Raw genomic sequence first — 24251 nt, forward strand, 5'->3', positions numbered from 1 at the left:
CGTTGGTGCTGTTGCTTTGGTTAGGTTCCTTTTGCAGTGTGTCTGTAAATAAATCCACTTGCATATATATCCTTTTTGTCTTCATTCGAGTGCTGGGGTTTACATTACTCCCTTTAAGAGTAGGCTGTCTTAAAAGGACTCAATCTTACCACTGCGGCTCATGTCATGTAACATATTTGGCTCAAGGTGAGACTCTTTGGCCTTGTTTTACACCACCTATCAACTGGCTTAGGCCGGCTTCACATCAGCGGTATTCTGCCGCAATGCCGGATCTGTCAGAAATACGGTACAGTTCAACACAGTTAAATGACACTGCGGCAAGATAAGGTCACATGCGACCTTATCTTGCCGTGATTCCACTGTAGTGAACTGTACCTCATTTCTGACGGATCTGGCATTGCGGCAGAATACCGCTGATGTTCGCCAAGCCTTACTTTGCTCCAAAAATCTGTGCCATGGCCAAACCCCCTTTTCTATAAATCACTCTCTTTCCCTGTCAAGCCACAACCCTTCGTCAAGTGTCTAAAGTGCATAATAACTTTGGTTCATGGCATAAATATCCACTGCTGTTTTGAAAAATAACATTTTACCAGCTGAAACCAAAATACACCTAGTAGCAGTAATGCTGTAGTGTTGAACTCCTCACGGAAATATCAAGTGTACAGGACACCATGGTCTCCTCCCTGCACTCCATTAATGTCTAAAAATCTAGTATGGGTCCATTCACTCTCCTATCCCATAGTTTAGTTTTCTCTTCCTGGAATCCCATTCACCACGAGCAATTTTCCACTTTTCGTGTATTGCTCCCCTTCTTCCAAGAGCCATAACTTTTTTATTTTTCCATCAATATAGCCATATAAGGGTTTTTTTTTTGTGGGACGAGTTGTACTTTTGAACAACACCATTCACTTTGCCCCATATTGTACTGGAAAATGGGAAAAAGAAAGAATTCCAACTGCGGTTAGATGGCAAAAAAAGTGCAATTGAACGTTGTTGTTTTTTTTATTTATTGTGTTCACCATATGGTAAATCTGAACTCAAATTACGATTCCCCAGGTCACTACGAGTACGTAGATACCAAACATGTATAGTGTTACTTTTATCTAAGTGGTGAAAAAAATTCAGACGTTTGTAAAATAAAAAAAAAAATAAATAAATAAATTGCGCTTTTGTTGCCATTTTCCGGAACCCGTAGCGTTCTCACTTTTCAGGATTTGGGGCTCAGTGATGGATTATTTTTTGCGTCTTCAGCTGATAAATATAAATATACCATTTTTGCGTAGATACGATGTTTTGATAGTCTGTTATTGCATCTTAATACAATGATGCAGCGACAAAAAAATCCATAATTTTGGCGTTTAGATTTTTTTCTCACTACGTCTATTACCGATCAGACTAATTGATTTTAGATTTTCCTATATCGGGTATTTCTAAAGGAAGCAATACCAAAAATGTGTATTTTTATTATACTTTTAGCCTCAATGGGGCAAAAAGGGGGTGATTTGAATGTTTAGGGTTTTTTTCATATTTTTTTTGACTTTTTTTTACATTTTTTTTTATTCATTTTACTACCGTGTTTCCCCGAAAATAAGACATCCCCTGAAAATAAGACATTCCAGGAGTTTTCAGGGAAGCTTTAATATAAGACATCCCCTGAAAATAAGACATAGCTGCGGTCAATAATGAAGTGTCATGCAGCGGTGAAAGAGTTAAAGACACTGCAGGACACTTCATTATAGGCAGCGGGCACCCCCAGAAGAGAGAAGACAGAAGAAAGAAGACCCCCGATCATACTTACCAGAAGCCGTCCGGGAGCAGGTGAGCGCATCATGGTCCTGCAGCGGAACACACACGCACACACACACATCAGATCACACTCACTCTCACACACACCTCACACACACATCAGATCGCATCCACACATTCACAACATCCAGTGATATCGCTTGCTTCTCGGCGGCGATACTGTGCATGCAGTGATCTTCCAGGACCTGCCAAGGATCACATGGCCGGAAGCATGTGGTATCTCCGGATGTTGTGAGTGTGTGACAGTGTCTTATTTTCGGGGAAACAGGGTAGTCTGGTTGCCATTATGTTGGCATAATATCAGAATGAATGCCATACTTATCATGCAGCTAGTTAATATAATAAGCTGCTACATACCCATGACAAATCTGGGCAAAGACAAATAATGCAGAGGAAACGAGTAGGATTTTAGGCACAAGCGCCTTGGTTTGTACATGCACTTAGTTTAGGTCACACATGTGGTGCTGTAAAGCTGAGTTTACTTAGCATAAGGTGGTATGTAGGAGGGTCAATTGAAATTGTCATACTGAGAACATTCATTGTCTGATACACTCAAACTCCCATACTTTCACATGTTTTGCCGTATACCGCATACTAATTAGTGTCCAGTCACACTGCTATAAATAGGGGACTATATATCTTATATGGAGTAATATTATATTAACACTTGCTACAGGCAACTTCTTCACTTTACTTCTGACCTAAGTTTGATAAATCTCCACATCCAGTTTTACTTAGCTGATATTCACCGACATGGCAGAATCACCCCGCACTCAGCAAAAGTAGATGGAAAACAGTTAACAAAATACATCCCATGGAGTAGCTAAGCCATTACAGCAATTTCAAGTGATATGTATCACGGCACTTACAGAGGGTCTTGATAGGTTGTCCCTTGAAAGCTGGCGTTCCAATACCTGGAGCTTTTCTTGCAGATATTGATTTTTTAAGTGTAGTTCATCCACCACAGAATCACGAGGTAAAGCTTGCTTTGTTCTGCAAAAAAAAAAAAAAAAAGATATATATTTATAAATAATGAATGTGACAATAAAGGGAATAAAGTATTGGATTAAAACAACTATTAGGGTAGAGAAGATGATTAATACTTCTTTGTAAACAAAAATTATCATTTGTAGATTGGATTGTAATGGATAATGAACTTAACCCCTTAAGGACGAAGCCAGTTTTGTCCTTAATGCCCAGGCCATTTTTTGCAATTCTGACCAGTGTCACTTTATGAGGTTATAACTCTGGAACGCTTCAACGGAGCCCAATGATTCTGACATTGTTTTTTCGTGACATATTGTACTTCATGATAGTTATAAATTTAGAACGATATTTTTTGCTTTTATTTGTGAAAAAATCGGAAATTTGATGAAAATTTTGAAAATTTTGCAATTTTCAAACTTTTAATTTTTATGCCCTTAACCCAGAGAGTTATGTCACACAAAACAGTTAATAAATAACATTTCCCACATGTCTACTTTACATTAGCGCAATTTCTGAAACAAAATGTTTTGGGGTTAGGAAGTTAGAAGGGGTCAAAGTTCATCTGCAATTTCCCATTTTTTCAACAAAATTCACAAAACCATTTTTTTAGGGACCACATCACATTTGAAGTGACTTTGAGAGGCCTAAGTGACAGAAAATACCTAAAAGTGACACCATTCTCAAAACAGCACCCCTCAAAGTACTCAAAACCACATCCAAAAAGTGTATTAACTCTTCAGGTGCTTCACAGGATCTAAAGCAAAGTGGAATGAAAAAAAGCAAAAAATAAAATTTTACCTAAAATGTTGCTCTACCCCAAATTTATTCACTTTTAGAAGAAATAACACAACAAAATGAACCCCAAAACTTGTTACCCACTTTCTTATGAACGTGCCCATACCCCACATGTGGTCAGAAACCTTTGTTTGGACAAATGGGAGGGCTCGGAACATAAGGAGCAATATTTGAATTTTGGAAAGCAAATTTGGCTGAAATAGATTGCGGGCACCATGTTGCATTTACATGTCCGCTAAGGTACCTAAACAGCAGAAACCCCTCACAAGTGACACCATTTTGGAAACTAGACCCCTTAAGGCTTCTATCTAGGGGTATAGTGAGCATTTTGGATCCACAGGTACTTCACAGATTTTGATAACGTTACGTTGTCACATTGAAAATTTTCATTTTTTTCTCAAAAATGTTGCTTTAGCATCAATTTTTTCACTTTTTCAAGAGGTAATTCCAAAAATTTGACCCCAATGTTTGTTACCCACTTTTTTATGAGCGCGGTGATACCTCACTTGTGGTCTGAAACCTTTGTTTGGAAAAATGGAAGGGCTTGGAACGGAAGGAGCAATATTTGAATTTTGGAAAGGAAATTTGGCTGAAAAAGATTGCGGGCACCATGTCGCATTTGAAGGACCCCTAAGGTACGTAAACAGCAAAAAAACACCACAAGTGACCCCATATTGGAAACTAGGCCTCTCAAGGAATTTATCTAGATGTTTGGTGAGTACCCTGAACCTCCAAGTGCTTTACAGAAGTTTATAATGTTGAGCCATGAAAATAAAAAAATAAAATGTTACCACAAAATTGTTACTTCAACCAGGTAGCTTTTTTTTTCACAAGGGTAACAGGAAAAAAATCACCATGAAATTTATTGCGCAATTTCTCCTGAGTTTGTTGATATCTTGTACGTGGTGGAAATCAACTGTTTGGGCACACTGCAGGGCTCGGAAGAGAAGGAGTGCAATTTGACTGCAAAATTGGCTGGAATCAATAGCGGACGCCATGTTGCATTAGGAGAGCCCCTGAGGTGCCTAAGCAGTGGAGGTCCCCCACAAGTGACCCCATTCTGGAAAATAGACCCCTCAAGGAATTTATCTAGATGTTTGGTGAGTACCCTGAACCCCCAGGTGCTTCACAGAAGTTTATAATGTTGAGCTGTGAAAATAAAAAAAATATATTTTTACCACAAAATTGTTACTTCAACCAGATAGCTTTTTTTTAACAAGAGTACACGGAAAAATATCAGCATAAAATTTATTGTGCAATTTCTCCTGAGTATGCTGATACCTTATGTGTGGTCGAAATTAACTGTTTGGGTGCACAGCAGGGCTCGGAAGGGAAAAAGTGCCATTTGACTGCACAATTGGCTGGAATAATTAGCGGACGCTATGTCGCATTTGGAAAGCCCCTAAGGTACCTAAACAGTGGAGGTCCCCCACAAGTGACCCCATTCTGGAAACAAGACCCCTCAAGGCTTTTATCTAGGTGTATATTGAGCATTTTGAATCCACGAATACTTCACAGAATTTGATAAGCTTAGGTTGCCATATTGAAATTTTCATTTTTTTCACAAAAATGTTGATTTAGCGACACATTTTTCACTTTTTCAAGAGGCAACAACAAAACGTGTACCCCACAGGTTGTTATCTAATTTCTTGTGAGCGCAGGGATACCCCACATATGGCCAAAAACCTTTGTTTGGATAAATGGGAGGGCTTGGAATGGAAGGAGCACCATTTGAATTTTGGAAAAGTTGAAGTAAATTGCGCGCACCATGTCACATTAGCAGGGCCCCTTGGGTACCTATACATCAGAAACCCCCCACAAGTGACCTCATTTTGGAAACTGGACCCCTCAAGGATTTTATTCAGGAGTATAGTAAACATTTTGAATCCACAGGAACTTCACAAAAATGTTGCTGTAGCAACAAATTTCTCACTGTTAAGGGGGCTTTACACGCTGCGACATCGCTAATGTGGAGTCGTTGGGGTCACGGAATTGGTGACGCACATCCGGCCGCATTAGCGATGTTGCTGCGTGTGACACCGATGAGCGATTTTGCATCGTTGCAAAAACGTGCAAAATCGCTCATCGGTGACATGGGGGTCCATTCTCGATTATCGATACTGCAGCAGTAACGATGTAGTTCGTCGCTCCTGCGGCAGCACACATCGCTATGTGTGACGCCGCAGGAACGAGGAACCTCTCCTTACCTGCCTCCCGGCCGCTATGAGGAAGGAAGGAGGTGGGCGGGATGTTCCGGCCACTCATCTCCACCCCTACGCTTCTATTGGGCGGCCGCTCAGTGACGTCACTGTGACGCCGCACGGACCGCCCCCTTAGAAAGGAGGCGGTTCGCCGGTCACAGCGACGTCGCCGGGCAGGTAAGTATGTGTGACGCGTCTGTGCGATGTTGTGCGGCACGGGAAGCGATTTGCTCGTGTCGCACAACAGATGGGGGCGGGTACCCACGCTAGCGATATCGGGACCGATATCGCAGCATGTAAAGTAGCCTTTAGGCTATGTGGCCATGATCCAGCGACACGGCGTCTAGTACACAGTGTCAGCCTTCCTGCAGAGATGTGAGTGTTGTCCACGGGAGAACGCAGCTGCCCATGCCCACGATTTGGGTTCAGGCTGCTGTGGACTTTAGTTCTATTCTACCTGCAGAGAACACTCATCTCCGCAGCATAAATTGACATGCTGAGGCTTGGGAAGCTGCGCCACAGGTCAATTTATGCTGCGGAGAAAAGAAACACAGTGGGCACGGGATTTCTAAAAATCCTGCCACTGTGCTTCTACTGCACAACGCAGCGTTATGGACGCAGGGAAAACACTCTGCGCCCAAAACGTTGCAAACCCTGATTGTGGGCACACAGCCTAAAATGCTACAATGGATGAATGGATAGATGTCAAACATATATAACGTCCCACCCCCCTGCATATTCTAAGCTGGCGCCCTTTAGTGCCTTTCATGTGACACTAAAGGATGCCTAGCCTTGTATTTAGCCCAAAAAAAAAAAAATAATTAAAATAAATGACGTGGGGTCCCCCCTATTTTTGATAGCCAGCTAGGGTAAAGCAGACAGCTGTAGTCTGCAAACCACAGCTGACAGCTTCATCTTGTCTGGTGATCAATTTGGAGGGCTCCCCAAGCTGTTTTTTTTTAAATTATTTATAAATAAATAATTAAAAAAAACAAAACAAACGTGGGGTCCCCCCAAATTAGATCACCAGCCAAGGTGAAGCTGACAGCTGGGGTCTGGTATTCTCAGGATGGGAAGAGCCATGGTTATTGGACTCTTCCCAGCCTAAAAATAGCAGGCCGCAGCCGCCCCAGAAGTGGCGCATCCATTAGATGCTCCAATTCTGGCGCTTCGCCCCAGCTCATCCCGCGCCCTGGTGTGTTGGCAAACGGGGTAATAAATGGGGTTGATACCAGGTGTGTAATGTCACCTGGCATCAAGCCCAGCAATTAGTTATGTCAAGGCGTCTATCAGATACCCGACATAACTAATTGACAGTAATAAAAAAAAAAATTGACAACAAAAAAAAATTTATTTGAAAAAACACTCCCCAAAACATTCCCTGATTGACCAATTTATTGCAAAGAAAAAAAAAATCCGCTGTAATCCATTTGGACGTCCCACGTCGACTCTGGACCTTCTAGAATATGGGGGACACGTTCAGGGAACGTATCCCCCATTTTCTAGTATTGCAGACCCTCCATTTGAGGAGAGTGGGTGCAAAGAATCTGCACTCACTCTCCCCGGGTCACAGCTGCAGACTCCGTGCAGCAGCAGCAGCAGCAGCCAGCGTCTCTGAACACAGGAAGCTGACAGCTGCGCTCTGCACGTGTGTCAGCGTCTGCTGTGAAGGAGCCGGAGGAGGGGGCCGCGGGGGATCAGCGCTCCGACAGGTATGTCTGACACCGGGGAACACTGGGGGAGATAGGGGGGGACCCGGCAGGGCCTGGGGAGCAGGTTTCTGTCGCATGTGTTATGGCACATACGACAGAAACCATAAGAAAAGTGTAAATGTGGCCGGCGCGCTGCTGTGCTCGCCGGTGCGCGCGGCCATCTTGGATTTTCGGGAGGGGGTTGGGGGTCGGGGGGGGGGGCACTTTGGGGATACCGAGGGGACCGGAGGGAACCGGGAAAAAGATTTATCTCCCATCTGGCATGTTTGATCATGCCAGATGGGAGATAAATCATTTTTTACCGGCGCGGTCATTTACTATAACTTGATGATCGGTATACGGTGTATACCGGTCATCACATGACTGGGGACCGGAAAAACCGGCCCGAATCATGATCTCCAGGGTCTCAGCTACCCCCGGTAGCTGAAACCCCGGAGATTTTCTGAGGCTGGGGGGCGCTATACACTTATTTCTGCCCGCCGTTTTAAAACGGCAGAAAGGAATAAGTACCCTTTTTTGGTGCAGTTTTAAAACGTAACGCGGTCGTAATGGGGTTAAATTGACACATTAAAGGGTTAGTCACATCTTCATTGATGGCTACTGTTAGAAAGTGCTTGGAAAAAAAGGGAATTTTGTTTCCTTACCGTAAATTCCTTTTCTTCTAGCTCCTATTGGGAGACCCAGACAATTGGGTGTATAGCTTCTGCCTCTGGAGGCCACACAAAGTATTACACTTTAAAAAGTGCCTATACACCCTCCCGTGGACCACAGGCTCCTCAGTTTTGGTGCAAAAGCAGGAAGGAGAAAACTTATAAATTGGTCTAGGGTAAATTCAATCCGAAGGATGTTCGGAGAACTGAAGACCATGAACCAAAAGAACAATTCAACATGAACAACATGTGTACACAAAAGAACAACCAGCCCAAAGGGCACAGGGGCGGGTGCTGGGTCTCCCAATAGGAGCTAGAAGAAAAGGAATTTACGGTAAGTAAACAAAATTCCCTTTTTCTTTGTCGCTCCATTGGGAGACCCAGACAATTGGGACGTCCAAGAGCAGTCCCTGGGTGGGTAAAAGAATACCTCAATAAAAAGAGCCGAAAACGGCCCCCTCTTACAGGTGGGCAACCGCCGCCTGAAGGACTCGCCTACCTAGACTGGCGTCTGCCGAAGCATAGGTATGCACTTGATAGTGTTTCGTGAAAGTGTGCAGACTAGACCACGTAGCTGCCTGACACACCTGCTGAGCCGTCGCCCGGTGCCGCAATGCCCAGGACGCACCTACGGCTCTGGTAGAATGAGCTTTCAGCCCTGAAGGGAGCGGAAGCCCGGAAGAACGGTAGGCCTTGAGAATCGGTTCCTTGATCCACCGAGCCAAGGTTGACTTGGAGGCCTGAGAGCCCTTACGCTGGCCAGCGACAAGGACAAAGAGCGCATCTGAACGGCGCAGGGGCGCCGTGCGAGACACGTAGAACCGGAGTGCTCTCACTAGATCCAAAGAGTGCAAATCCTTTTCACACTGGTGAATTGGATTAGGGCAAAAGGAAGGCAAGGAGATATCCTGATTTAGATGAAAAGGGGATACCACCTTAGGGAGAAATTCCGGGACAGGACGCAGAACCACCTTATCCTGGTGAAAAACCAGGAAGGGGGCTTTGCATGACAGCGCTGCAAGCTCAGACACTCTCCGAAGTGATGTGACTGCCACCAGGAAGGCCACCTTCTGCGAAAGACGTGAGAGAGAGACATCCCGCAGCGGCTCAAAAGGTGGTTTTTGAAGAGCCGTCAGGACCCTGTTAAGATCCCAGGGTTCCAACGGACGTTTGTAAGGTGGGACCATGTGGCAGACCCCCTGCAGGAACGTGCGGACCTGCGGAAGCCTGGCTAGACGCTTTTGAAAAAACACGGAGAGCGCAGATACTTGGCCCTTGAGAGAGCCGAGGGACAAACCCTTGTCCATTCCAGATTGTAGGAATGAAAGAAAAGTGGGTAAGGCAAACGGCCATGGAGGAAAACCGTTATCAGCGCACCAGGATAGGAAGATTTGCCAAGACCTGTAATAGATCTTGGCGGACGTTGGCTTCCTGGCTTGTCTCATGGTGGCAATGACATCCTGAGATAACCCTGAAGACGCTAAGAGCCAGGACTCAATGGCCACACAGTCAGGTTGAGGGCCACAGAATTCAGATGGAAAAACGGGCCTTGTGACAGCAAGTCTGGGCGGTCTGGAAGTGCCCACGGTTGACCCACCGTGAGATGCCACAGATCCGGATACCACGACCGCCTCGGCCAGTCTGCAGCGACGAGAATGGCGCGACGGCAGTCGGACCTGATCTTGCGTAGTACTCTGGGCAGCATCGCCAGAGGGGGAAACACATAAGGCAGTCGAAACTGCGACCAATCCTGGACTAAAGCGTCCGCTGCCAGAGCTCTGTGATCCTGAGACCGTGCCATGAAGGCCGGGACCTTGTTGTTGTGCCGTGACGCCATGAGATCGACGTCCGGCGTTCCCCAGCGGCGACATATCTCTCGAAACACGTCTGGGTGCAGAGACCATTCCCCCGCGTCCATGCCCTGACGACTGAGAAAATCTGCTTCCCAGTTTTGTACGCCCGGGATGTGAACTGCGGAGATGGTGGAGCCTGTGGCTTCCACCCACTGCAGAATCCGCCGGACTTCCTGGAAGGCTTGACGACTGCGAGTGCCGCCTTGGTGGTTGATGTAGGCGACGGCAGTGGCGTTGTCCGACTGTATTCGGATCTGCCTGCCCTCCAGCCACCGATGGAAAGCCAATAGGGCTAGATATACTGCCCTTATCTCCAGGATATTGATCTGAAGGGACGATTCTATCGGAGTCCAGGCTCCTTGAGCCCTGTGGTGGAGAAAAACCGCTCCCCAACCTGACAGGCTCGCGTCCGTGGTGACCACGGCCCAGGTTGGGGGTAGGAAGGATTTTCCCCGAGACAGAGATGTGGGTAGGAGCCACCACTGAAGTGATGTTTTGGTTGCAAGGGAAAGAGAGATGTTCTTGTCGAGGGAAGCCGCACTCTTGTCCCATTTGCGAAGAATGTCCCATTGGAGTGGCCGTAGATGGAATTGCGCGAACGGCACTGCCTCCATAGCTGCAACCATCTTCCCCAGGAAGTGCATGAGGCGCCTTAAGGGGTGTGACTGACTCTGAAGAAGTGATTGCACCCCCGCCTGCAGAGAAAGCTGTTTGTCCCGCGGTAGCTTGACTAACGCTGGCTGGGTATGAAACTCCATCCCGAGGTAAGTCAGTGATTGGGTCGGTGTCAACTTGGATTTTGGGAAATTGATGATCCACCCGATCTGCTGGAGAGTCGCCAGAGCGACGGTAAGGCTTTGTTGACACGCCACCCGAGAAGGGGCCCTGACTAGGAGATCGTCTAAGTAGGGGATCACCGAGTGGCCCTGAGAGTGCAGGACCGCCACGACGGATGCCATGACTTTGGTGAAAACCCGTGGGGCTGTCGCCAGGCCGAAAGGCAATGCCACGAACTGGAGGTGTTCGTCTCCGATGGCGAAACGCAGGAAACGTTGATGTTCGGGTGCAATCGGCACATGGAGATAAGCATCCTTGATGTCGATCGATGCTAGGAAGTCTCCTTGTGACATCGAGGCGATGACCAAGCGGAGAGATTCCATCCGAAACCGTCTGGTTCTCACATGTCTGTTGAGTAGCTTGAGGTCCAGAACGGGACGGAATGACCCGTCCTTTTTTGGCACCACGAACAAGTTGGAGTAAAATCCGCGACCACGTTCCTGAAGGGGAACGGGAATCACAACTCCTTCGATCTTTAGAGCGGCCAGTGCCTGAAAAAGTGCGTCGGCCTGTGCGGGGGGCGGAGAGGTTCTGAAGAAACGAGCCGTAGGTCGGGAGCTGAACTCTATCCTGTAACCATGAGACAGAATGTCTCTCACCCATCGGTCTTGAACATGTGGCCACCAGGCGTCGCCAAAGCGGGAGAGCCTGCCACCGACCGAGGATGTGGCTAGGGGAGGCCGAGAGTCATGAGGAGGCCGTCTTGGAGGCAGTGCCTCCTGCGGCCTTTTGGGGGCGTGACTTGGACCGCCACGCATAGGAGTTCCTCTGGCCTTTCTCCGGCCTGTTGGACGAAGAGGATTGGGGCTTGGCGGAGGGACGAAAGTACCGAAACCTCGATTGGATTTTTCTCTGCTGAGGTCTCTTAGGTTTGGACTGGGGTAAGGAGGAGTCCTTTCCCTTGGATTCCTTAATAATCTCATCCAATCGTTCGCCAAATAAACTGTCGCCAGAAAAAGGCAAACCAGTTAAGAACCTTTTGGAAGCCGAGTCTGCTTTCCATTCGCGCAGCCACATGGCCCTGCGGACTGCCACGGAGTTAGCAGATGCTACCGCCGTACGGCTAGTGGAGTCCAGGACGGCGTTCATGGCGTAGGACGAAAAGGCTGATGCCTGAGAGGTCAAAGACGAAACATGCGGAGCAGAATTCCGTGTGACAGCATTAATCTCAGTTAGACAAGCCGAGATTGCTTGGAGAGCCCACACAGCCGCAAAGGCCGGAGCGAAAGACGCGCCCGTGGCCTCATAGATAGACTTCACCAAGAGCTCTATCTGTCTGTCAGTGGCATCCTTCAGGGATGAGCCATCGGCAACAGACACAACGGATCTAGCAGCCAATCTGGAGACTGGAGGATCCACCTTGGGAGAGTGTGCCCAGCCCTTAACGACTTCAGATGGAAAGGGATAACGCGTGTCAGTGTGCCGTTTAGCAAAGCGCTTGTCCGGGACCGCTCTGGGCTTCTGGACAGCATCCCTGAAGTTAGAGTAATCAAAAAACGTATTGCTCGTACGTTTGGGGAACCGAAATTGGTGTTTCTCCTGCTGAGAAGCCGACTCTTCTGCAGGAGGAGGCGGGGGTGAGAGATCCAACACCTGGTTGATGGACGAGATAAGATCATTTACTAAGGCGTCCCCCTCAGGTGCATCAAGGTTAAGGGCGAAGTCAGGGTCAGAGCCCTGAGCTCCCACGTCCGCCTCGTCTTCCTGAGAGTCCTCAAGCTGGGATCCCGAGCAGCGTGAGGAGGCCGGGGAAGAGTCCCAGCGAGGCCGCTTAGCCGGTCTGGGACTGCGGTCCGGGCAGGAGTCCTGTGAAGGGCCCGGTCTGGACTGCAAAGCCTCAAGGAGCTTAGATGACCATTTGTCCATAAACTGTGCAATGGATTGAGAAAGTGACTGAGAGAGTTTCTCAGCGAAAGAGGCCAACACCGGTGACTCTGTCCCTGCAGCCTGCTCAGGGGGAGCAGGGGGAACTACATGAGCCGAGGGGCCCACAAGTGCCCGAGGCTCCGGCTGAGCAAGCGAGGCAGGAGTCGAGCATTGCTCACAGTGAGGGTAGGTGGATCCCGCAGGCAACATAGCCCCACAAGAGGTACAGGCCGCGAAAAAAACCTGTGCCTTAGTAGCTTTGCTCCTTGTGGACGACATGCTGCTGTCTCCTAGGAAAGTGACCACTGAGGGTATATGGGAAAAGGGTATACAGCCTGACCGAACAGATATATATATCTATTATATATATATATGTATCTATTCCGGCACCCTAGGGGGGCCAGCACCGGGTGACCAGTAGGGCTTACCGACCGCTAACGAGCGGAGCGTGTCCTCCAGATTCCCTGTCGTGGATCCCCCGGAGCTGCAGAGCTGTGTAACTGAGAAGCATCCACCGGCAGAATGCCAAAAAATGGCCGCCGGAGCTCTCAGGGGAGGAGTGGGGCCGAGGGCGGTGCCAGCAAAGAGCGGGAATCTGGGGTCCCCACAGTGGTCAATGAGGGGGGAGGGAGCCATGCAGGATGCTCCAGCCCTCACATCCGACGTCATGTCCGTAATCCCGCCCTTACCCCTGACAGGCAAGCCCGGGGGCGGGATTTTTGCGACTAGGCCGCGGCGAAGCCGGGGACTAAATTTGAGGCCGCGCCCGACAAGCAGGCACGGTCGGCGCGGAAGTCCGCCGGGCTCCACAGTTTTACAACTACCGCGGCTTCCGGGAAGAAGGTGCGCTCCCTGTACAGTCCCCCCATGGGGACACAGAGTACCTTCAAGTTGCAGGGCCCGGTCCCTGGGGTTGAAGAGGCTCTGGTCCGGCAGGTTCCACCAGGGGCTGCGGATGGAGCACGGTCCCAGCAAATGGATGACCGCTCAGGATCCCACTTCTCCCAGAGCCGCATAAGGGATGGTGAAGGAGACGGCATGTGGCTCCAGCCTGCGTACCCGCAATGGGTACCTCAACCTTAACAACACCGCCGACATAGTGGGGTGAGAAGGGAACATGCCGGGGGCCCCATCGGGGTCCTCTTTTCTTCCATCCGACATAACTATGAATGAGAATGCATGAGTGGATGTGTGCCTCCTTCCACACAAAGCATAAAACTGAGGAGCCCGTGGTCCACGGGAGGGTGTATAGGCAGAGGGGAGGGGTTACACTTTTTAAAGTGTAATACTTTGTGTGGCCTCCAGAGGCAGAAGCTATACACCCAATTGTCTAGGTCTCCCAATGGAGCGACAAAGAAACAAGTACTTTTGTCATTTACTATTAATTACAATTCTCCTCCGTTTCCCTGATGATTCAAATTTTAGTTTTTATTGTTTATCCTCTTAGTGTCCGGGTAAAACTTTTTACATCTGACTTGTCACACTGAATAAACAAATCCAAGTGATTTTGAGACTGTTTTTTGTGACACATTATATTTTATGATAATGGTACATTTACGGCAATAGGTTTTGCATTCATTTTTAAAAATATCAGAAATGTGACAAAAATGCACAGTGCTTTCAAGCTCTTCCCAATAGCTCCCGATTACTTGCAGTTCCCAATACTTCAGAGGCAAAGCTGCCTCATAGAGCAGCATTGAGAGACGGAGTTTCAGGCTAATAGCTCAATGATGACGCTGGTCTAAACTGTCAATCAAGAAAGAGAGCACTGCCCTCCAGCAATCAGGAAGTCAGCTGGCTGGGGAGCGGTGTGCTTCTGAGCAGACAAGTGGGACCCAATTTCTAAACTGTTAATGAAGAAAGCAAGAGCCGACCTCCAGCAATCAGGAAGTCAGCTGGCTGGGGAGCGGTGTGCTTCTGAGCAGACAAGTGGGACCCAACTTCTAAACTGTTAATGAAGAAAGCAAGAGCCGACCTCCAGCAATCAGGAAGTCAGCTGGCTGGGGAGCAGTGTGCTTCTGAGCAGACAAGTGGGACCCAATTTCTAAACTGGTAATGAAGAAAGCAAGAGCCGACCTCCAGCAATCAAAAAGTTAGCTATCTGGTAGAGGTGCACTCCTGAACAGACAAGTGGGACCCACTTTCTAAACTGTCAAAGAAAAAAGCGCCGCCAGGGGTATAACGACAGCGGTCGCAGAGAGCTCAGCAGGGTTAGGGGCCTGGGACCCACCCTGCAGAGAATCAGCCAGTTCCTATCTGTGAGAGAGGAGCTGCGCTTTTCAGTGTCAGACTACATCGCCGCTATGGGGTCCCGGTTTCATCGGCGGCACCGGGTTCACCCTCACACATCATCACAAACAGCAATAAAGAAGGCTGGAGCGGAGTGCTCGTTCTATCCTTCCTTATTCTCCCCCTGTGCCTGCACTCGACATCTCTGCCAATGGGCCCTGGAACCATCAAGAGGTCCATGCCATTCTTCCCTGCAGCTCTCAGCTTTGCAGGACACTCTGCCCCTCCCCCCGCTAAGAGCGCAGGTGAGAAGATGCCGGCACTCACTACTCAGGAGAGGATGGTGGCCACAGCCAAAGAGGTGCTGATTCCTAAAATTGCGTGTGTGGAGCTGATTTCTGGAGGAGAAGAGTGGCGGACAGAGCTGAGGGGCAGCAGGAAGATGTAGGCCGCACAGCTCCACATTCACAGCAGGAGAAGAGCAGGAAAAACTCCATGGGTCATCAACAGCTTATGAAGAAACAGAGAAGTGAGTATACACTTATTGGAGCTGTCGGTTTGATTTTACATACATACCTATGTTGCGTGTACTGTATATAATTGTGTATGGATGAGCACAATAAAGCTTAAAATGGTAAAATGGAAGAACCCAAGAGGCAGGGGGGAGGTGTAGACAGGGGGGCATGGTCAATTCTTGCACAAGGGCCCTTTGCTCTCAGTGTCCGCCCCTGAAGGACTTGTTTATTTTTTTTAAATCAGTGAGTACAAAGTGGCCAGAGGCCTATGAGGGTGCATTAAACGGTATGATGTGGGCTGCATAATACAATATGAAAAAGACACCTTATACATACTTTGGGGGTGCATTATAATACATAGAGGCCCATGGGGTGCATTAAATGGTATGGTGGCACCATAATATAATATGAAGGGCTGTATTATAAAACATGGAGGACTATGAGGCTACATTATAATATATGGAGGCCTATGGAGTACAATAAACGGTATGGAGGCTGCATACTAGAATATTAAGGACTAAGGGGCTGCATTATAAAACATGAAGGACTATGGGTGCATTATAAAATATGGAGAACTATGGGGGCTGCATTATAATATATAGAGGACTATGGGGTGCAGTATAATATATGGAGAAATGTGGGGTGAATTATAATACATGGAGGACTATGGGTGCAGTATAATATATGGAGGACTATAGGATGCATTATAATATATGGAGGACTATGGGGGTGCATTATAAAACATGCAGGACTATGGGGGCTGCATTATAATATATGGAGGACTATGGGGTGAATTATAATACATGGAGGACTGTGGGAGGTGAATTATAATACATGGAGTACTATGAGGGTGCATTTCAATATATGAAGGGTTATGTGAGACCCATTATACTATATGGAATGATATGTGGTGGCCATTATAGTATTTGAAGATTTATATACCAGGGAGGACAAAGCTACAAGCATGGGATGGGAAACGTTTGTGCTGAGGGAAAGAAGCTTGCTCTGCTATATAGCTTTCCCTCAGCACCCAGCTTTCCCATGTTCTGATATCATGGGAAAATTGGGTGCTGAGGGAAAGATGTATAGCAGAGCATGGGGAAGATGGGTGCTGAGGACAAGATGGATAGCAGAACATAGACAAGCTGGGTGTTAATAGAAAGATTTCAGATCATGGGAAACATGGGTACTGAAGGAAAGAGCCAAGTGTCAGCCACACTATCCCGTACCCTGAGTATCAGCGTCATTATCCCGTACTCCGAGTGTTGGCGTCATTATCCTGTACCCAGAGTGTCAGTGTACGATTGGCGATCGGGGGGTCCAGGTCAAAATTTTGCACCAGGGCCCATCAAACTATAGTTACGCCACTGAGCGCTGCCCTCCAGAAATCAGGAAGTCAGCTGGCTGGGGAGCGGTGCACTTATGAACAGACAAGTGAGATCCACACTTAAAGAGAATTTTTACCCAAAATATATTAATGATCATGTATTTCTAATGAATAGTCAAACCCTAGTGGTTATCCCCTTTAGTTGTCACACACTATCTTTGCCCTTGTTCAATACTTTCATGGACATTAACCATATATAAAAATGTATGCCATAGTCTAAAAGCCTAGATCTACACTTCAAAAGTTGTAATCCTCCTTGAGCATTATTTTTCTTCATCCTTTGCTACAAGGTTAACAATAATATATTTCCCTGCTTGTCTGCAGAGGTTAGGCCTTCCCAACCAAATTATTACATTGTGCATCCATGTGTAATGTCTCTAATTATCTCGAGAGTCTCCAGTCCCCTCTATTCTTCACACATTAACCTGGCAAATTAATTCCACTGATGCAGTGAAGCTGTTATTCCTAAACCAATTACAAGGAGAAAGCCACATTTTCTTCTTCTGCAATGTGTATAATGTGTGTGGTGACTTCATGGGAGGGTCACCTTTAATTCACTGATCCTATGTCAGTCTTACATAATTGAAAATATACATGCAAGATTAGGGACACTATGGTGTGTACTAAAATATTCTCATTTTATTCCCCACTTTGGAAACCTGTAGCCGCAGGTGACAACATCCTTATTAATGTCACTTGTCATAGCTTACCGGTGGTTCTTGGGCTACGCTCACATTTCTAAACTTCTTGGGAGATATATTCCTTGCACAAGTGAGTATGGAGAAAACAGAGTAGGCACTCACCGATTTTTGCTGTATAGAAAAAAGCAGGCATTTATTCGTGCGCTGAAGTTACATATTGTGGCAAGCGGGGAGGGGGTAGAGACAGGACAGCACGTTTGACTATGGCCGTTTCGCACACTATGGAAGTGCTTCTACGGGTCTCTGACCCGTAGAAGCACTTCCATAGTGTGCAAAACGGCCGTCGTCTAACATACTGTCCTGTCTCTCCCCCTCCCCGCTTGCCACAATATGTAACTTCAGCGCACGAATAAATGCCTGCTTTTTTCTACACAGTAAAAATCGGTGAGTGCCTACTCTGTTTTCTCCATACTCACTTATTGGATTTTTTGTCTGACTTTTGGAGGGAGCACCACGTAGCTGTAGTAGATTTTCCTTCAGCTGAGTCTCGCTGGTCATACCAGAAAGCGGTAGGTTTAGCGCTTTATGTGAATACTGACAGATATTATAGTTGGAAGTAGTGCCCTGTATTTTTTTCTTCTTTACTCCTGCCTATTCCTTGCACAAGTGTTTACTAGCCTTGATGATACCATTGCCAGCATGACACTTCTTAGAAAGTACATTAATTTCTTCTTTTTACATTTGTGATAAACATCTATAATAATGCAAAGATTCCATAAAAATAGAAACAACCTTTCAATGAGAGTGTGATTAATCCCGACTTCACAGAGGAGCAGATGTTAAAACCATTGGACACTGCTTCTGCATCTACATCTAGATTTCCAAATGTCATCTTGGTGGATTTCCTTCAATGATTGAATGAACTCTGCACTGCGCCATACTTCTCCATTGGTACAATTGCTCATTATAACTATAAGGATGTAGGGTAATGCATGTCTACTGTAAGATGTAAAGATCATACAATTCACCGAGGAATAGAAAAGCTCAAAGTAGCAATCCGTGCTCTTTCATACAGGTCACGGCATTTCCACATGACATCTATTATCCTTATATCTTAGTCTATGAAAACCGTATCTCCTCATTATAGAAAATTGGTACACGTCTGACATTTATGTTTAGGGGTATGAACCCATGTGTGATGTAGTTTGATGAGGGGTATCAGCTGAATCCCCCTAATAGACAAAATGCCTCCAAACTTGTGATTAATGGATGCCAATTTGGACACATTTTTATGCCCCTTTTGGAAAGGATCCCTAATGTGGGGTGGAAAATGCAATGAAAGGTATGATTCTATTCATGTAAATCCAGATAGGGTGGTTCTGGTCCAGCGTCCAGGTCAGTGGTACCTGGCGGCTAGAGGAAAGGCTCTCTTACCTACTGGCGCCCCAGCTTTTAATTAGCCAGGGCCAGTGAGACCACATATGTGCAACATGACGCAAATATGACAAGGCGCCAGTCCTGAGTAATCAAAGCTGTGCCTGAGGATGTATCAGTAAGTAACAGATTTGCAGCCTTCCACCTAGCCGCCAGGTACCACTGACCTCTATATCCAAGAATATATACCATATTTTCCGGCGTATAAGACGACATTTTAACCCCTGAAAATCTTCTCAAAAGTCAGGGGTCGTCTTATACGTCGGGTGTCATCACTTTACACACAATAAAAGATATTCTCACCTCTCCTCCGTGCCCGCGCTGCCTCCAGCTGTTTTTTGCAGACCGAGGCACACAGAGCCCTCCGTGATAGCGTCCGTGCACCGAGCGGCCACTGCAGGATGTTGTCATGGCTTTACTACAGTTGAATCCTTTGTGGCGCCGTAAAGCATTTAACTTTAGTCAAGCCATGACGACATCCTGCAGCGACTGCTCTGTACACCGGACACTATCACGGAGGAGTCGGTGTGCTTGCGGTCTGCAAGAAACAGCTGGAGGCAACGCATGCAGGGAGGAGAGGTGAGAATATCTTTTATTGTGTGTAAACAACTGCATGATAGGGGACAGAAGGGAACCAGTAGGAGGGCATTATTAAACAATGCGCTCATTACTGCCCGGGACATTACAGCAGGGGATTTCCCTAAACAATGGGCACATTACTCAGATCGGCTTACACTCCAGTATATATATCTTAAATTCTATATTTTAACTGGAAAAGTTGGGGGTCGTCTTATACGTCCAGTCGTCTTATACACCGGAAAATATATATCTCTGCTGAATTTTCTTTTCTGGTACAAATAACCCTGCTTGCTGTAACTTTTGCTATGTCATCTTTACATTAAGTTTGATACTCACCGATGTATGACTGTATCTTCCTCTTTGTAAACGTTATCTGATGGTGGAAGGTGTGATTCAGTGTAGTCTAGAGTCAGGCTGGCTGTCAAATGTATCTTGTTTCCTTTGATTCACTAATCATTCCCTGGTGTGATCACCTTTTGTTAATTTCCCTTAACAAGCTGAGCACCCAAAATCCCCCTCACCTACTCCTCTAGCATTCCCTATATATCTGGGGCTTTCATAAGGGGTGCATGTGTGTGGGGTGCTGCATGCGTGTGCCATCTTATGAAAACTGCCATCGATACTAATTGCTGGGCAGTTATTTCAATGGCAGTTAGTCAGGGTAGGAGGCGGCAGGTCACTTACTTTTTAACACCCTCTGGTACTACTATGATCTTTATTTCTATCTTCACCATCTTATGTGCTTTTACTGTTCACTTTAACCACCCCGTCCGCCTTCCATCACCACTCATCCACATCAGATCCTTAATAACCTCACTCCTTTATGCTCCAGGGTCTTGCAGAAAAAAACATGCCACAACTCCAAAAACTATCTGCTCTTTCTCCTTTTACTGCTACTTCTTTCAGGCGATATCTCTCCTAATCCCGCTCCACCCCATGCCAACTTTACCTCCTCCCCCACCTCTCATAGAATCCCTGCTAACCTCATTAGCATTAGTTGTACTTCCTCACCTCCCTCTTTGTGCTCTCTGGAATCCCCACGGTCTGTATGTAACAAGCTTCCTTACATCCACAACTATTTTCTCAACAACTCTCTTAATCTGCTGGCCCTCACTGAGACCTGGATTCAGGATTTGGACACTGCTTCCCCTGCTGCCATTTTTCATGGTGGCTTACACTTTTCCCATTCACCAAGACCTGAGAAGAGACATGGTGGTGGAGTGGGCTTACTCCTGTCCCCACAGTGCACTTTCCAGGTCATCCCCCCAGCTCCATCACTCTCATTCCCATCCTTTGAGGTCCACACCATCAGGGTCTTCCATCCCCTCTAACTCAGAGTAACGATAATATACTGTCCCCCAGACTCACCCACCCAGTTCCTTGACCACTTTTCAGCCTGGCTGCTGCACTTCATGTCCTCAGAATTACCAACCCTTATCCTAGGAGACTTTAACATACCCATGAACAGCCCCTCCTCCCCTTCTGCTTCCCAGCTTCTATCTCTAACCACCTCCTTTGGCCTCTCACAGCTCTCATCCTCTGAGGCACATGAAGACAGCAACACCCTTGACCTGGTCTTTGTCCGCCTCTGATCCATCTCTCACTTTGATAAGTTATCTCTTCCCCTCTCTGACCATAACATCCTCTCCTTCAAGCTCACAAACCCTCACCCACCCCAGCACACTCCCACCTATCACACATAGAAACATACAGGCTATCGATTCTCATACATTTACAGACTCTCTACACCCATCACTGTCCCCTATCTCCTCACTTTCCTTTCCTGATCTGGCTGTAAACCACTACAGTGACACACTCAGAAGTACCCTAGACCAAGTAGCGCCCCTCACCTCCAGAAAGTCCAAACACAGAATAAAACAGCCCTGGCTTACATCGCATACTCGATTTCTCCAGCAATGCTCTAGGAGTGCCGAACGCCTATGGAGGAAAGTCCGCACAGCAGAAAACTTCATCCACTACAAATTCATGTTAAGAACCTACAACGCTGCCCTTCACCTCGCTAAACAGACCTACTTCCCCACCTTGATCTCCTCACTATAAAACAATCAAAAAAAGCTCTTTGACACCTTTCATTCCCTCCTCAGTCCCAAATCACAGACCCCTATCACAGACCTTCATGCTGATGATCTGGCCTCGCATTTCACAGAGAAAATAGAAAACATCCGATCTGTTCCCAGTCACCAAGCGTCGTGATTCCCATCCCCCCCCACACACATCCCGTCCTGATCACTTTCCATATTTGACCCAGTCACAGAGGAAGAAGTCTCCAGGCTCCTCTCCTCTTGTCCTACCACTTGCCCTACTGATCCCTTTCCCTCACACCTACTCCAGTCTCTCTCTCAGGTCATCACTACTCACCTAACTAAAATTTTCACTCTCTCTCTCTCTCTCTTCTGATATCTTCCCCTCCTCCCTTAAACACTCTATCGTTAATCCATTATTAAAAAAAACCAAACTACTCTTGACCCATCTTGCACAAACAACTACAGACCCGTCTCCAATCTCCCCTTCATTTCCAAACTTTTGGAGCGCCTGGTCTATTCCCGCCTCACCCGCTACCTCTCCTCTCACTCTCTTCTAGATCCTTTACAGTCTGGCTTCAGCCCCCTACACTCATCAGAAACTGCTCTCGTCAAAGTGACCAATGACCTACTGACAGCAAAACGTAATGGTGACCACTCTCTGCTTATTCTTCTTGACCTCTCTGCAGCCTTCAACTTTGTTGACCACCATCTCCTTCTCTCTATGCTCCATTCTATCGGCCAAAAGGACACTGTGCTTTCCTGGTTCTCTTCCTATTTTTCTGGCCGCTCATTCAGTGTATCATTTGCTGGCTCCACATCTTCTCCTCTTCCTCTCACAGTTGGGGTCCCTCAAGGTTCAGTCCTCGGCCCTCTTCTTTTCTCCCTCTACTCTGCCCCAATTGGATAGACCATCAGTAGATTTCGCTTTCAGTACCATCTTTATGCTGATGACACACAGCTATACACCTCATCCCCTGAGCTCACCCCCGCTGTACTACAGAACACCAGTGACTGTCTGACTACAGTTTGCAACGTCATGTTTGCTCTCTATCTGAAACTTAACCTTTCCAAAACTGAACTACTTCTATTCCCTCCATCTTCTAACCTCCCTAAACCCAACATCTCCCGCTCTGTGTGCGGCACCATGATAACTCCTAGGCAGCAGACTCGCTGTCTGGGGGTTAAGCGGGCTTTACACGCTGCGATCTCGCTAGCGAGATCGCAAGCGATCGTACCCGCCCCCGTCGGTTGTGCGACACGGGCAAATCGCCGCACAACCTCGCTTAACCCAGTCACACGCACTTACCTGCCCTGCGACGTCGCTCTGGCCGGCGAACCGCCTCCTTTCTAAGGGGGTGGTTCATGTGGCGTCACAGCGATATCACACGGCAGGCGTCCAATAGAAGCGGTGGGGCGGAGATGAGCGGGCGGAAAATCCCACCCACCACCTTCCTTCCGCATTGCCGGTGGAGGCAGGTAAGGAGATGTTCGTCGCTCCTGCGGTGTCACACACAGCAATGTGTGGTGCCAAAGGAACGAGGAACATCGCTTATAAGCAGAAACGATTTTTTGTTTCAGGACGACCTCTCCGCTTTATACGATTTTGACAGATTTTGCGATCGTTTAACCTTTGTCAGGCTGCATAATTTTGCCAAAATTTCTTGACCCCTTATCTCGGAAGGGAGTGGAGATATTTTTTTGAAATTTGGCCAATATATTCTGGACCAAAACTGCTGAGATGTCATGAAATTTCAGCCCTCTAAGGCTTTTCGAAAAAAAAAAAAAAAAAATGATTGCAATTTAAAAAGGGAATAGTTACAATTGGACCTATTCAGCCGGACGAAGGTTAAGGTCGCTCATACGTGTCACACACTGCGATATCGTTAATGACGCCGGATGTCCGTTACAAACACCGTGACCCTGACGATAATTCATTGACGATATCGTAGCGTGTAAAGCCCGCTTTATACTTGACACTGATCTCTCTTTCACCTCCTATATACAATCTCTTGCACACTCCTGTCGCTTGCATCTCTAGAATTTGCCTCTTTCTCATAATGGAAACGACAAAAACCCTCACCATGGCCTTGATCCACTCCCGCCTCGACTACTGTAACGCTCTATTAATTGGTTTCCACCTAACTAGACTCTCTTCCTCTACAGTCCATCCTTAATGCAGCAGCCAGGGTCACCTACCTGGCTAACCGCTACTCGGATGCCTCCTCTCTGTGCCAGTCATTGCACTGGCTGGTCATATATCACAGGATCCAATTCAAACTGCTTGTTCTCTCCCATAAAGCTCTCCACAGTGCGGCACCCCCCCTACATCTCCACCCTCCTATCTATCTATCACACTACCCGTTCCCTGCGCTCTGAAAATGACTTTCGACTAACATCCACACTAATCCGAACCTCCCACTCCCGGATCCAAGACTTCTCCCGAGCTGCACCAATCCTCAGGAATGCTCAACTCCAAGAAGCTAGGATGAATCACAACTTAGCTTCAGACGCACCCTAAAAACGCATCTTTCTATCACACTCCCTAGCCGAACTAAATTCACATAGTCCCTCCACGCCTTCTCAGAACATAACCCAACGTCAAACTCCATGGCACCCAAATGCATCTCAAGGTTCTAGCCAACTGGTCCAGACAGCCATTATCTATCCCCCATTTCCTTGAGATGGCTGGATTGTCATTGTAAATAAGCACTTGT

General features: G+C 47.1%; 1 protein-coding gene across 5 annotated transcripts in view; it reads right to left on the reverse strand.

Annotated features, from left to right (window-relative positions):
* Window positions 1-24251, reverse strand: part of CEP290 (centrosomal protein 290) — a 451099-nt gene that overhangs the window by 76825 nt on the left and 350023 nt on the right. For all 5 annotated transcript variants that reach the window (XM_075344782.1, XM_075344781.1, XM_075344784.1 and 2 more), the window contains one exon: window positions 2676-2799. In XM_075344782.1, coding sequence (XP_075200897.1) covers window positions 2676-2799 — 124 coding nt within the window. The remainder of the gene's footprint in view (window positions 1-2675; window positions 2800-24251) is intronic.

This window comes from Anomaloglossus baeobatrachus, chromosome 4 (genome assembly GCF_048569485.1).
Source record: "Anomaloglossus baeobatrachus isolate aAnoBae1 chromosome 4, aAnoBae1.hap1, whole genome shotgun sequence".
Classification (NCBI taxonomy): domain Eukaryota; kingdom Metazoa; phylum Chordata; class Amphibia; order Anura; family Aromobatidae; genus Anomaloglossus; species Anomaloglossus baeobatrachus.